The sequence below is a fragment of the Ruditapes philippinarum genome, unplaced genomic scaffold (assembly GCF_026571515.1).
Source record: "Ruditapes philippinarum isolate M1 unplaced genomic scaffold, ASM2657151v2 ctg234_1_1_1_1, whole genome shotgun sequence".
NCBI classification, from domain to species: Eukaryota; Metazoa; Mollusca; class Bivalvia; order Venerida; family Veneridae; genus Ruditapes; species Ruditapes philippinarum.
Genome location: NW_026854287.1, coordinates 405,874 through 422,549, shown reverse-complemented (window position 1 = coordinate 422,549; position 16,676 = coordinate 405,874). Strand labels below are relative to the sequence as shown.

General features: G+C 30.5%; 1 protein-coding gene across 2 annotated transcripts in view; it reads left to right on the top strand.

The window, feature by feature from the left end:
- The window catches only part of LOC132739682 (uncharacterized), a 49,985-nt gene extending 40,512 nt beyond the window's left edge, over positions 1-9,473 (top strand). For both annotated transcript variants that reach the window (XM_060727443.1, XM_060727444.1), the window contains exons 2-4: positions 3,405-3,572; positions 6,120-6,251; positions 7,135-9,473. In XM_060727443.1, the coding sequence (XP_060583426.1) occupies positions 3,405-3,572; positions 6,120-6,251; positions 7,135-7,208 (374 nt within the window). In that variant the 3' untranslated portion in view covers positions 7,209-9,473. The remainder of the gene's footprint in view (positions 1-3,404; positions 3,573-6,119; positions 6,252-7,134) is intronic.
- Positions 9,474-16,676: the final 7,203 nt, after the last annotated feature.

The window sequence follows — 16,676 nt, the reverse complement described above, 5'->3', positions numbered from 1 at the left end:
CAAGCATTAATAAACGTTTTATGTTTCAATATATCGTGCTTATAAAATCATATGCATTATACATGTATATATTCTATTGCCTTGGTTAATGGATACTGTTAATTGACAAATTAGGAAATTTTATATATTAAATGAAAAAAGAAAAATGATTTATGAATATTTTATAAACGTTTTTAATGATACACTTAAAATCAGTTAAGAAATCAAAACGAAATATAATTTGTGTGTGAAAAATATTTAACAGTTCAGAGAAAAACACATTCCGACTTATGAAAGTACATTGCTTGTCAGTTCTTCTGAAGTGTTAAAACTCATGCATGCATTCACCATTTAATTTCTATTTCTGTCAATCAGAATAATTTAAGCCCTTTTATCATAATGAATTGTGTCGAATTTAGTTTGCCATTTAGGCTTCATTTAAGCTATCTTTACTCCATTTCATAGATAATCTCCCCAATATGCTGCATGTAATGCCAGGAAAAAAAACTGTTTTCAATATTTATAGGATAAATAATTATCTTATCCAGGGCTCCCTACTCTGAACATTAAGTTAGTTGTCTAGTAGTAATAGCTGAAAACCAATATACTGTACAATAAATAAATAATTAATTATAAATAAATTAGTAAATAAATAAATTAAAATGATAAAGGTGATTATAAATAAAAATTAAAAAAAAAGACATCAGAAAAAAAAAATTAAAATATAAACAAACGTTTCAAATTAATAAGTATGAATATGTCTTTTGGTTTATCCGAATGTTATATATATATAAACAAGCATTCAAGTCAACATTGTCATTTTTTTTTCGAGAAAAAATATTTAAACTTGTCTTTTTTATTTTATAAATTAAATAATAATTGCAAACAATTTTGATAGAAAATTATAATTAAAGGAGTTATCCTAGTCAAAACTGACTACTTTCTGTTAAGTATAATTTCTAATATATAAACATATGTGTCTAATATGACGTGACAACGAAATTTCTTAACGTATTTAGTTCATGTCATTTAGATTAAAGTAGTTTTGTTATAACCATTTTTTAATTAAGTAGTCTGAAAATCTGGAAATTTAATTGATTTTCATCATCATCTATTTAAAGTTTAAAAATATATATTTTGTCATATATCGATCTCACAGTCTTTCAACCAAACGATTAAAAAATATTTACTCTGAATAATACAATATTTCCAGATATTGTCAAAAACTTGCAATGTGTTTTCAACAGTTGGACTAGCAAAACTAGTGGTAAATTTGAATCGACAAATCAAATGAATGTAACTTCCATTGACCAAACCCTTTTTCAAAATACATGTAGATGATTTACTATGTTAGCAAATACGGGCATGTTTGACCAAACATTGAAATATAAGCTCACTGACCACTATATATAAATAAATTCATCGGAAACTGCGTTTATTGGCTTACTCCGCTTATGTTAGACACTATATCGAGTAGAAACATATATAGTAGTGCGTCGACTATTGATCCTTTACATTTAATGATGACAGCTAGCTTTGGAGTAATTCGCAGTCAAACGTTGTGTAATATATAAAAAATAAAACATTTTATTTAAATATAAAATCTGATAAAGATTTGTTATCTCATTCATTTCTGAAAACATTGGACAACAATTCACTGGATAGGAAAATTCTTTTAATTACACCAAAGACAATTAGTTGGACAAATATCACAATATTGTACAAATATTGCCTTAAATCGAATTTGATTTCTTCAAATCTATTTTAATTTTACAAAACTTGATTTGACGAAAGGAACGGTTTTATCAATTATAAAAAGTTTATCCATACATAGTATGGAACAACGGACAACATTATTTTAGCGAATATTCTATAAAAAAATTTATTCCAAGAACGAATTTACTGTAACAATATACTACTGGACAAGTGTTTGAGAAACTTAACCAGAAGCAACGAATCGTGTAATGCACCATTGGGCTGTGTTTTGTAAGGTAAATAAAAATCTCTTTAAAACCTAATTAATTTTTTATTACTAGGACTGTTTTTTTTTTGGCAAAACATAATTTCAGTTATACGGGTTGATTTTGTCTAAATGTATTGTTATAAAATTATACAATAGACTAGATGACTAAATGCATTAAAATGGAAATGAAGGATATATATATTAATATCTTTTTTCTTTAGGCAGGCAATTATTTTGAAATTTGATAGTTTTGCTAAATTTCTTCAGTTTTAACATTTAACTATTTAACGCAGAATTTTGTCTTAAAATAGGACTTTATAATAATCAATGTGTACTAAAACTATAACAAATTTATCATGGTATTATATACATTTATATTATCTCAATTTGCATAACTTAGAATAAAGTATAGAAAAGTAACAACGCCTAAACTTTGAACAAAATTTAAAGTCAATATCTTTAGTTAGAAAAGCATAAATATACAGGTGTATAAATGCATGTAAATATATCAAGATTTATTTCAATAATGAAATAGCTGTTTTCAATCTTAACAAGAAAGAAGATATTTTGAAGACTAAATTTTAAAGGGAAGTGCCCATTCAAAATATTCTTCTAAATGGAATAAATCATTTAATCGTTAATAATGAAAAAATAAAATTAGAAATAAAATCCGTATTAAAAGAAGTGTGCGTATCCACGACATTTTCTAATATCTGAAATGTGATAACAGATACTCACATTTTAGAATGAAGCACATTAGATAGAAAAGTTTAAACTATACTAAGTGTATATGCTAATTGAATCCAGTTCTAAGTTTATGCATTTATAGTTTATAGTGCAAACATTCTCACCAAGTATTCAGCACCTTGCAATGTAATGGTCCGTCATAACGGTTCAAAATGTTAGCAAAAAGCTATGCACTCAGTGTCTAAACATGTCAGATATTTATGCTTTAATATAAATATTCATATTTGTGATAAAATGAAAAAAGAATGTGTGTGTTATCTAGAAAATACTTCATTCGAGCATTGATAAACCTTTGAAGAGAAGAATGAACTTTTTTTTTTAATTTAAGATATACTTTGCTCATCCTTGAGAAACGAAATTTATTGAAATCTATGACATTCATAATGAATATGTCTAATTTTAATGATAAAAAATGAGTAAACTGTGTATAGGAAGCTGCGTTTTCGATAACGGGACAAGTAAAATCGATCATTTGTTAAAAAAAGCCAGTGTTTGAAATGACACTATATATTCATATTGTGACCACATATTATGTGTTGAATTTTAAACATAACATATCTACTTTATGTGAAGTACAAAACATGTTCATTTTATTTTACAAAGAGAGTCTAAAACAATTATCAATATTTTCTTAAATTTCAGCATAGTATATCTTTATAAATGACACGACGGTATTCTTCGAACATTGCTTAGATGTTTGCATCATACATTTCAGATATGCCCACAACTGTGATTGCCTACCGACTTTCAGTGTATTTCTCCCTGTGCCTGACAGTGTCTAGTCTCTACCTACCAGAGATGAAAGAGCAAACAAGCATAAGACAGACCAGGAGCGCTCCGTTTACAGACCCAAACCCGTTAGAACGGCAACAACGATCAATAGGTAAACATTACCAGTAAATTAAAAAAAAACATATTTGCGTTTGCTCACTTTCTTTCCAGATTTTTACACTTCACAACAGCAGGCGTCAAGTGCCGTGTCGCAGCTGTAAAAAGTTACCCCGTACTTCACTTACTGTACTGTTGTTATATTTTTCTGGTCCTTCGGAATCGTTGATGCCAGCACAATTAAGTGTTGAGTACCGCTAAAGCCGGTGCTACGGGGCGTGAGGGATGTTGCACTTATTCATTATCCCTCATGTACAGACTCAATCAAATCGAGTCTGCATTTTTCATGTAATTTTGTTGTGATTAATGCTTTCGAGGGATCACTTTGTTTCCAGATTTTTAATGTCTGAATTGGATAAAAATCTACTAAGTTTAACAACCTTACCTGCTCTTTAATTTTAACTAAACATTATTCTCATTATAGGTTCCAATATAATCTTATTCTCTAAAGTATCTGCTATCTACTATATTATATCAATATGGAAAACAAATTGCACAAACAATTTTTCATTACCAAATCCCACTTCGATATTTTGGCCATGTCATACTGGCATACCTTGTGGAGAGTTTATATATTGTTATGTGATCTTTGATTATAAGGTATAAGTTAACTATTTGTCTTCAATGATACTACAATGCACTATATTAAGACATATATTATTACATCAATTTGCCGTATACAGGCTTGACAAATTACCATGATTATCAAGTAAATATAAATACATATTGATTATCATTTATATACATGTATATAATAAACAGTGTTTGGTCAATGATAATTACATAAAACACTGTTAATGGCCAGTGGTTATAAAATGTTTAAGCAAAATATGATGGCTACTGTATTAAAAATTCGGTTGAATTGTACTTTTTCTTAAAAGGTATTAAATAAATAATTACATATAAAACATTTTTAGTCTGATGTATAAACATACTTCTCAAAAATTAGGATTGTGACTTATGTTCCTAGAATAATAAAAATGTTCGACATTTCCGCCACAATTTGTACTATCTTAATTACAATCAATATCTAGCAATTTATTACAGGAAGCTATTTTCACACAATACGTCGTAATATCAAACATGAGACATTTATTCCAAGTTAAGACAAAAATAGACAGTTTTCTATCTATTTTATTAGAGTAGTATGCATTTATAACAAAGTAACTGTTGCTTCATTACAATGTAATTGCCCTGTAATCGATGTCCTTGCCTTGTTTGTCATTGATATATATCGAGTATGAGGTAAGAACAATAATATTGGGGGAAGGCATTTATCAAGATATTGCTGCAAGTGTTTCATTCATACAGACATTTGTCTATCATATGCCAATACCGTGTCAAAAGTGTTTTTATTTTGGTTTATCAATACTCGCATCTTACTCGAGTAGCTGTGATTGATATAAGGTAAATATCATTCCGCCCACGATATCAAACTTTATTTCTTTCCTTCCCTTCCTCATAACTCCGCGTACATTTGTTTAATTTTTTTAAACTTCTGTTTTTTGAAAGTAAACTTAATATGCCTGTTTAAAATATTTACTGCAATTTCTAAGAACCCATATATTTTAAACATTTAAAAGAAAGTTTTGAATGACTGCTTATATTGACCTCAACAAGCTAGAAGTTAGCGGGTATTTTCTTAATATCCTCTTTGTGGGTTGTGTGTCAGCGCACTGTCTATTAGTACAATTAAATCGTTCCTTTCAACAAGCATTCAGTGTACTCTCTTTTTATCTGTTATCAATCTAATATTTTGCTGGTTTGTCCTTATTCAATGTATATATACTCGAAAAGAAATATATTATAAATATCAAAGTTTTCATTTATTTTAAATATGCGAACTTTACAAGACATCATAAACAATTGTGTTCAACTAAAATATAAAATTCTTGCAAATCAAACTGGCTTTTCCGTTAGTTTCACCCATGCCGGAAATTTCATCTTGCATGGGGGTGCCAGATGAATCGCTTGCTTTACAATGGCACGCTGAGGATTACGTAATTTTACGTAGTAATGCAGCGCTATTGTAAACAAATAGTTACGGATGTAATGACATACATTTTCATGGAAAATTGTTTTATTAAAGTAAGTATAATGGAATATGGTAGAATATGCAAGAAAAAAATAACTGACATATGTTTGCGATTCGGATCGGAATATCCGTCCCTCGGGAACACGCCAAGCCTCGTTACCGCCCAATAGGCGTGTCCCCTCGGGATGGATATTTCGATCCGAACCGATAATATTAAGGTTATTGAGATAAAAAAAAGCTTACAAAAGCAATAAGCTACATGAGACGTGAAATCTAGTGACAATAACAAATCGCCATATAGGAATACGTCAAATATTTCCTATGAATGAATGGCATAAAAAGTATATATAGTACTACAAGTCTCCGTCCGATGCCCCGCTGGCATCCTGTGTGACTTAATGTTTCAGGGCACTTCTGTGAAGATTGCAATCCCTTGTTGATGTTTGCTCCTAGAAGTTTTTTTCCCGAATGTTTTAACACTTATCAGTATATTCTCTTTTTTTACAGATCAAGACCGATCGCAATGGGGTAAGCGTTCCGTTTATAATGTCTTCTCGAAAATGATGACAAGACATGCGAATCGACATAACAATGATAAAGTATTTGTAGACAAGATGTTCAATTTATTTGATCTAGACGGTAATTATATATATAATTCATTTTGTTTATACTTTCTATCAGTAATCGGTTCCTACTTGCTTTTTATTGAATGCAATTAATATGGTAGCATCACTTTATTATAATGAAAGCATTCGGCATACAAAAACAATCTAAAACAAATAACACAAAATAGCTTGACAGAAAAGAGCCAAAACATAGACACATGTCCAGCATTAAGACGACAAGTTTTAAAAAAAAACACAAATTTCATACAACTATGGCTATTTTGATGATGAACGAAAACCCAAAACAGATACATCCCTTTCTTCTTCTAAATGCAATTTACCGTGGCAATTTGAAACAGTGACCGGAAGAATCGAAATCTTTTATATGATAGAAAATACACTGGTGATTTGCTGCCGCCTTCATTACGTATTCAATGACCTTTGCCAATAGAAGTGGGCAGGCAAAATTGTTAATCAATAACAAATGATTAGGCTGTAATTGTTGCAGAAATTTCATTAGGGTTTGTTAATACATGAATGCATGTCTCATGGTCAAAAAAGGTCAAATTAAATATAATTGTACAAAATGATGCTTGGTATTTATCAATATGCGAGCGCCAATAAGCGACTAATTTGATCATTGTGGGGCTTAAAGCAGCGGGTTATAGAAGAATCTTTATTTTTGGCAAAGAGGATATAGAATATCAGGATCGCAAATGGCTTAAAGTCGAACTCTAATAGTGCTTATTTATAACAATAAAACACCATAATTAGGGTACAATGTAATTCAAACAAACCCAGTATGTTCTCACGTTGCAAAAAATGGTTATTTTTACTTATAACATCATATTATCTTTTTTATATACTATATACGTCTCTAAAAGGTTTGATCATTATAAATTATTTTCTTTCTTCAGGTGATCGGGTTATAGAAAGAAGAGAATTCAAAGCAGTGCTGCAAATATTAGGTATAGTCAGTCATCGCTTTTGAAACTCTAATTATTGACAAAATTTAATGAAAATTACAAATATCGACCTGTGATACACTGTTTATCGTGCATTCGCGCGTTACGTGCATAATTATATTCCACTGAAAACTTAATCACGCGTGAATGCACAGTTACACAACCGACAGAGTTTTCTGGAACATGAAAACGCAACATAAGTCTTACACGAACTTCTAAAATCGGACTCTACAGCTGCTGGAGGGGGATTCAAAGGAAAGACTTGAAATCAGTTTGATGACACGACACGGTCCACTGCATGGTCCATTGCTGTGCACACAAAATAATCAAATCTATATGATACAGACCACATGAACAATAATGTTCTGCAGTAAATTTTAAAGCGAATTTACGAAGCATAATTCCTTTTTACTAAATTAATCATGATGTAAAAATTTTGTTAAAGTGAAACTATTATTATTATTATGTTTTATCGATTGATTAAGTATTTATAATCATTTGTCACGGATGTTTCAGTTTCAAATTTAATTTTTCATATAATTCATACAATTCAATATCAAACGCTACAGGGCTGCTAGCTAGTACTTATTTAAAACTAAAGAACTCATATATAACGCTATTGAATGAATTGACGATGTGTTTGAAGTTCTTTTTTGCAGCTGGATATATTTTCGATCTTTTTGCCTACCTCCAGTTTATCCATTCTTCCTATCTTGCTTAGAAGTATTGTGTTTGAAATACCTATAAAAATGATACAAAATGAAGCTGTCATAATCGTTTTATACTTACTTGATAAATGATACATTTTTTCTTATGACTTTCTTATGTAACTAAAAATTTTAAAAATTCGTTTTCATGTTTTTTTAATACGATACATGCATTTTGATTTACAAGCGATAAAACATGCGCAAAAGAAATGCAAAAAAGCATAAATTTGTTATATTCAATTTGCACAATCGTAAGTAACAAATAAAATATAATATTTTACAATAATTGTACTTGCTATCAAATGTTTATAAATGAAAGTGTTACATATTGTTCATGACAAATGATGGTAAATAAACACTACCGTACAAACATCCCTAGCACCAGCTTATGCTTAATACAATTCAAAAACTTGGTATTCAATAACATCTACAAATGAACACTTTAAATGATTATAAAGCTGAAATTTGAAGATGCAAACCATATAAATTTGTTTTATATACAGATATATCCTGACACATTTTGCCATTTGCTTTAAAAATGTGTAAGATAATTTACGAATAAAAACCCTTTCTTTAGCAACTAAGCACAGTATTTCTATGATTTTCGGTCAAAAGCTTGACTTTTCATGAACAATACAAATAATGCACTATAATTTGAAATTTAAGATTAAATGGAAAATGTTTATACATACATTTGTATTACATTATCGTTAAAATAAAACGGTGTTTCAAATATTTGTTTGGTCAACAACAACAACAACAAAAAGGGATCAAATGTAATTGGTGTTATGCAGTTATACAAACAGCTGAGTTTCGATTAGAAATTGTTATACTGAATTTGAAAGTAAGCGTATAAATGCTGATAAACATTGTGGTTGTGGTATTATTGTACTTTCTTGACTAGACAGAAAATGGAATGATTTAAAACTATATTTATTTGAAGATGTTGATTTCATAACTATTCTATTCTTTAATCAAACATAAAGCGAATTAGCTAAACAGCACTATGTTTCGCAGTACAAATCCATACGACAGGATATCTACTCAGAAGTTATAATTTTGCATACATATTTGGACAAAATTCAAAAATTACAAATTAGTTCAATTGTTAATATTTAAGACGAATTTTTATCTTACAGGCCTTGCTAGAAAACTCTTATTTTACATAAATATTTGGACAAAGGTCAAAGTTTGCAAGTCAGTTCTGTTATATTTTGACAGAGGTACTCGGTACTAAATTAACAATGACTGTTCTAAAACAGTATGCTTAAAATTGTATGATTTTATATCGAAATTATTTATTTTAAAGTATATTATGAAATTAAATTAAAAGTTACAAGTTCGAATATATTTTGATTACTGGTATGGGAGATGAGAAAATGATTTGTTGAACAGTTTCATTGATATATTTTGATGTATATTTGCTAAAAGAAGATATAGAATTATATGATTATTTATTATAACTTTGAATATATTTTAAAATTCTTTGTTAAGAAAATCTATGTATATTTGTGTAAATGCTAAACATGCTAATTGTTAAAAATGTGTTTTACTTAAAAATGTAGTACTTAAATAAAATATTGAAAGCTTTGTTTATGATTCTCTTATCAACTATAGCAAAAACATTTATAAGCAATCAACCAAAATAAATGAGAAACCATGAAGCCAAATTGTCTCTGCAAAATGTTCTTGATTGATAACGAGGCCCAGTCTAAACTATGATTTCTTTAAATATTATTGCAAAATGTAATTAATCGCGATACATGTTAAACCATGATTAAGTAGGGGTGGAACGATACGACGAAACTTGTATCGCGATAAATTACGATAAATGCATCCTAGTTCGCAATACATATCTCGATACACTGATTATGATGAAGAAACAATAGAAAACTAAAGCTACTTTATATTAGAAATTATGAAAGTTCAATAAACTATGAAAAGCTTTTATATTCATATAATAAAAAGTATGTAAAGAATCTAGTATTTGTCAAACTATCAAACAAATACAACATTAACGCTGAGCTGACATAAATTTTCTCTGTGCATCTGTGCAGACAGACTGATTGACACTGTACTTTGCAAAATCTCTGAACAATTTACGTCGTCAGAGGTTAAGGCTTTGTTGCAGCTTACTTAATTTTAATATTCAGGTCTGATTTTCTTTTTTAATGAAATTGTACCAAATTCTACTTTATAACTTTTTAATGAAATTGTACCAAATTCTACTTTATAACGTTAGCAATTTCTATCTAATCCATCTCGCCCTCTTATCTGTTATAACAGTGAGTGATTACTGCCATTTTGTCTCTTCGTCCCTCAAAATTCGAAGGCGAGAACACGATAATATGTTCACTTATTGGGTCTTCACTTTTGACTTTTGAGGGCGCCGAAAAAAGACACAAACTGATGATATTTAAATAGGCGAAAACAAGCGATCTTTTTCAGATAAATAATCATATCGGCAGTAAATATCTTCATATCGGCGCCTTATATTTGTCGTGTTGTCGCCTTAAAAAGCGAAAACATGACAATTTGCCAATTCATCGAGTCTTTAGACACGATATTGATCAGTGTTTCGTGCTTCGGGTCGTCGTGTCTTCGCCTTCTGATTGTCACGCTCAAACAGTTACACATAATTATGCTGACTTGATGTTAACATCAACAATGTAGCGGATAACTATCTATCTTTACAGGACAATTTCAAAATTTGAATTAAATATTCACTTAATAAGTGAAATGTCCATTTCGCGAAATCAGCATTGTCTAATTGTTTTGCGCATGCCTACAGGAGGGCGAAGACTTGAAACATTGCTAAATATTGTGTCTTCGAATTCCGGAGCGAAGACACGAAGACTCGATAAATTGGTCGTAAATTATCGTGAATTTGCCTTTCACGGCGAATTCACAACCACATGAAAAATATAGGGCTCCAATTTTACCCGCCGACACGATAATCCTACAAAAGAACTCAGGTCTTTGCCTATGAAAATATCGTTATTTCGTCTAACTGAGCATATTATAATAATACTACGGCGGCCAATTTCGTGTCACAGTGTCTTCCCCCGTCAAAAGGCGAGGGAGAAGACACAATATTGGCCACCATAATGTTGTTCTATTAGACTGTTAACACGAATTATGTGACTTAACAATAAGAGCGTGTTACATTATTGGCATGTTATTTTAGCGGAGCGACTGTAAATTAGTAGTATTTAGTACCAGCATAAAAAATGCATTGGTAAGAAAATAAGAAATAAACTCTAAATCGGTATCTTTTGTTCCATATTCAATGCCAACATACGGACATTCATGATTTCGTTTATTTATTTACAATGCAAGTCTAAATGTGTGCAGTTATATTTTAATCAAATGGAGGGAAAATTAAAAACAAATATCACGGCACGAGAATTCTGTATCACAGTAAGTATTGTTTGATGCTGCACCACAGGCATATCTCCATATCATTACACCTGCATCCTTTAAGAAAATGTCAAAAAGCTAGCATTACATACATCTGCAAAGTTTAACAGGTCTTATAGACTTTGTCTCACAACTGTTTTTCCTTTCAACCTTGTTTAGCAGACAAAAATCTTAACCCGTCATGATCTCGCTATCACAGTGTCAACATGTGACGTTCAAACATATACACTATGTCTATGAAATATATGTAATTACTATGCATTAAATATATCAAGTGTGCTTCAAATGTTTTAGATACTCGCAAATGTAGGTGTTTGCTTGCTGACATCCGTATATTGTCTAATATCAGGTTATTTTGCATGAACACTAAACCGCTTTTGCTTTCTTTTAGCAGGCTTTACAGCACATTTTCTAGTACTTTTGTCTCATTTACATTTGACAATGTTGACATTCAGATAATTATCTTCCATCTGTTAATGAAATAAAGAATATACTTCAGGTAGACTAAGGTGAAAATTGTGTTCAATATCTTATTTTCTTGTTCTGAAATTATTTTTACTTTTGTTGTTAGCTTTAATTTGTATCCAAAATATGAATACAAAGATCAATGACCAACGAGAACGTCTTTCATGACACGCAACCCCAAATAAGATCCACCCAAACAAGTCTACCGAACAGAATCCGGACTTGGACGAGGGCAATTTCGCAGTAAATCTTAAAACGTAAGAAACGGAAGATGGAAAAAGTTAGTTTAACGAAAGTTTTCCTAAACAAAAAGAAAGAAAAAAGAAAGACAGAAAGAAAGAAAGGTAAAGACACTCTTGTAATAATTTCAGACATCCAAAAAGTTCTGCAATGTTTGTTGTGGAAAGTGAGTAGAGACACGCTGATAACCGGTGTAATATGATATAATGTTATAATGCATCGGAGGGATCACCCTTCTTCCTTTTTTTTTAAAATGCGGTGTATTGCTAATTATATATCGTATTATTTTAGAATTATATCAAGTTCAAACACAAATACGTCCAACATTGCATTGCTGTGTTCTCTTAATATTTATCTAAAGGGTGGTCGTGTGTTGTTTATATAGTTACAGACAACTTCATCGAAACAGCGATGATATAAAATGTTTAAATGTCATATTTGTTAACATACATCAGTGTATACATGTATGTTTATAAATATCTTTATTAAGTTAAATTCAAAGAGGGATTGACATGTGCTTTTAATATTCAATATTGTATGCATAATATACACTCTGGAAATGGAAAAAAAAAATTCTGGAAACCAGCGAAGCATTATAAGCGAAATAAATAGACTGGTAAAAGCGAGATCCGGTTTTTGTTGTTGTTGTTGTTAAACTGATTCTATTTTACCAAGTTTATTAAACATAGACGTAAACAATATAAGTTAAATATATTGTTATCTCTATGGCGTTAGAAACTAATTGGATGTCGAACCTCACAACACTCAAATTCAATTCAAAAATTTTGGTGGTGTATAGATGTACCAGAACTAAAGTGATCCGCTGACATTTAAATCGAGTAAAATAATTCTCATATTTTTAATAGTCGCATGCAAATAAATGGTATTCTTAAAGTCTTTTTATAAATAGTTAAACATCTTAGTACCTATACATGCTCTTCTTCAAAGATGCTTTGTTGATGGACCATAAGCTTAAATACATTTGAAATTCTTAAATATATTAAATGCAAAATTTTTCGAAAAATTTACATAAAGTTAAATTGAACAATGATTTTGATGCGATACGAGCAATTTGAAAGTTCGCAACCTAGATTTTCATTAAATGCTCAAAATTGCTCAACAAAGCTAACAAAAATTTAATACCGTCACGTAAAACAAAAACTCAAATGCAACATATGTCGCTTACATTTATTACATCCATATTTAAGTATGAAGAGAGAGTAATATTGATTTGTACGACTACCGATATTAATATTACCGAGTGTTTGTATGTTATTTCTCCTTTTTTTTTAACATGAAAAACCCTTTTTAAAAATGAAACCATGGCTTTTTATTGCGTGGACTAAAACCAACAGCGCTTTTATTACTAAATAATTAAAAATACGGAGAAAAACGATATGGTCCTAACCTTTCCCTTAGGTGTATAAATTTTAATTATTATCTCTTGGGCTTGGCTTATCGTTTAGTCAAACATAATTTTATATTTTTTGTTATTCATTAACATGTAAAGGTACATGCTTGTTTAATTGCATTCGGTAAAAGTCAATATTTGATGATGCAGCGCTGTAATATGAAGTCGTATTGTAATAGCATGCATTTTTAAGGCATATAATGACTTACATATGAATAACTGTTTCCTTCTTAAGAAAGGACAAACAATAGACTTATAACGTTTAAATAATGGCTTTATTTTAACGAATTTGACAGTATTTTGGAAAATATACCAGGGCACTAACAAATAAATGGTTTTGAGAAATAAAAAAAATGTCTGAGGCATAATTGGTTATGTGTAAATTTCATATCCGGGGAGCACCACCCGGTTCAAACCGGGATCTTGTTTATATTTATGACTATTCTTTCTCCATATTAACAAATATGGCTGTAAACTTCAGTTTTTTGAATTTTCCATTTTATTAAAAGAAAAAAATACATTTAATGAAAGAAAAGGGGTGAATTTTTTAAAACTCCTTTTGAGGTTTGTTTTTTGAAAAAAAAATTCAGAATTACTAAAAAACCCTCTTTAAATTTTTCCACACTAAAACCTCATTAAATCCCACATTTTGGAAACCTAACCTGCGGGTTTTGAAGAAATTTTAGAGTTTACTGTAAAAAACAAAAAATTTTTTCAATGGTTGGGTTTTAAGGATTCTGTGACGTTACATTTTTTTAAACTACCAAAACGGGTTCTGGTGACTATGGTTAAAATTTCCCTTTTTTCCGTTTTCAAAAGTTTTTTTAAAATTAAATTTATTTAATGGTTACCCATCCTTGGAATAAATAAATATACTCAGATTCAATTGCCCTTTTAGGGTCAAAAAGCTAAAAATAAAAAAACCTTAACACTCTACTTCTACTACAAAACTAGTTTATGGATGATCACCAAATTTTGTCTGTAACATTCTTTGGTAGTTAAGTGTTGAGAATTGAGTACCGCTCAAGCCGGTGCTAAGGGGCGTGGGGGTGTTGCACGTATTCATTTTCCCTCATGTACAGACTCAATCAAACCGAGTCTGCAATTCTTATGTAATGTTGTTGTGATTAATGCTTCCGGGGGATCACTTTGTTTCCAGATTTTTATCAATTTTGCTCATATTAATTTGATTGGCCCCTTCTTTTAGGCGTCTCTAGGGCAAAAAATAGAAATCCTTCAAACATCTTCTTCTACAGAACTAATGGATGGATGGTCACCAAACTTTGTCTGTAGCATGTTTATAAAGTTTGCTCATATTAATTTTATTGGCCCCTTTTAGGGGCCGCTAAAGCTAAAAATACAAGTACCTTTATTTAAACGTCTATTTCTACAGAACTAATTGATGGATGGTCACCAAACTTTGTATGTAGCATTCTGAGGTAGTCTTTTATCAAGTTTGCTTATATTAATATGATTTGCCACTTTTAGGGGTCTCTAGAGCTAAAATAAAAAAACCGTTAGACATCTTCTTCTACAGAACTGATTGATGGATGATCACCAAACTTTTCCTGTAGTATTTTTGGGAACTCATCTATCAAGTTTGCTCATGTTAATTTGATTGGCCCCTTTTAGGGGCCGCTTAAGCTAAAAATAGAAAACCCTTTGAACATCATCTCCTACTGAAATTATTGATTGATGATCATAAAACTTTGTCTGTAGCATTCTTATATAGTTTTTTTTTTATCAAGTTTGCTCATATTAATTTTATTGGTCCCGTTTAAGCTAAAGCTTAAATGCCACAGGTTATGGCATTTCTTCAAATTATAGTTTAAGATATTTTTTGCTTAATATTAGAAAATATATGGATAATTTTTATTACTGAAAAGCAGTTGACCATCATGGCCCTCTTGTTTGTTACATTTTGTGGTTGTGTACTTAAGTTCCCCGGTAAGTGAATTGTAAACAAATAGGCAGTATTTTGTTAACGTAAATTGTTTAATCTTTTATAAATAAGTCAACAATACGTAACTAAAAATTGATAAGTGCTTGGTTTATTCAACTGTTATAGAGCTGATCTTGTACATTAGGCGTGACTGTTCACAATATTTGTCGGCGTCTTTGATGTGCAGCATTTACATTTAGCTTGTTATAGTTTTCAGCACGGTATGACAAACAATGTGTCGATGTCGGCGTTAAACCCATCCCAAGCAAACAAACAAAATCAGTGTAAACTTACGTGTGAACTGAAAATGTATTAACACAATCACTTCACGTTAGTACTAAAATATGATAAACAAGATGAACAAGGAAAGGCGTTCAATGAACGCAACCCCCACACGATCCAGCAACAAGAGCCAGTGGCAAGGAGGCCAGGAGAATCCCAAACAAATAATATCTTAAACGAGAATGTTAACTCTTTGTAGCTTACAATAGGAAAGTTTCAGACCAGACGGATTGATAAATATTGTATTACTATACAACAGTGGGTATGTAAGAACAATAGTTGGTCATTTATGGCATTAATGTATATTTTTCACGCCAAATTATCTGCTTTATTTTTTAAGCATTTGTTTTGTTTGTTTGTTTCATTTTACGCCTTTTCCCAACAGTATTTCAGTCATATAGGCGGGTAGTTTCCTAACCATCGTTCCTGGAGAGTTACACCAGTACTAGACTACCTTCCTCCGCGCTAAACTACCAAAGCATCTCCCGGGGACATCGAAACCACGCCAGAAAAAAAAAAAAAAAAGAGGTAACTGGACTTAGAAGTCTCGACTCAAAACCCCCGCCCAGGGGAAAAAGGGGCAAAAATTAAAAAGGGTTTTGAAAAATTTTCTTCCTGTTTTATCTAAAAGGCGACCCAAAAGAAATTTTCAAAAACGTTTTCATTTTACGGGGGGTTTTTTTTTTCCCCAGTTAATAAATGGTTAAAATAACTTTTGGGGTCTTTTTTCAGAGAAAAAATAAAAAATTTTTATAATTGGGAAAAATTTCGTCAAGGGATGCTTTTGGGGGAACAAAGGTTAAATTTTTTTTTAAAAGTTTAAAATTATTAATTTTAAATCTAGTTTCTGTTCCCTAAATGAAAAAAGGTAACCCTTAATTTGGGAAAAATTTTTTTTGAAAAAAAAATTCAAAATAATCTTTGGCATTTCTCGGTTTATAGTTCTTTTACTGGGGGGTTTTTTTTATTTCTGGATTAAAAGGGGCTTTTTGACCGAGGAAAAACCTTTTCTTAAAAAAAGGAATGT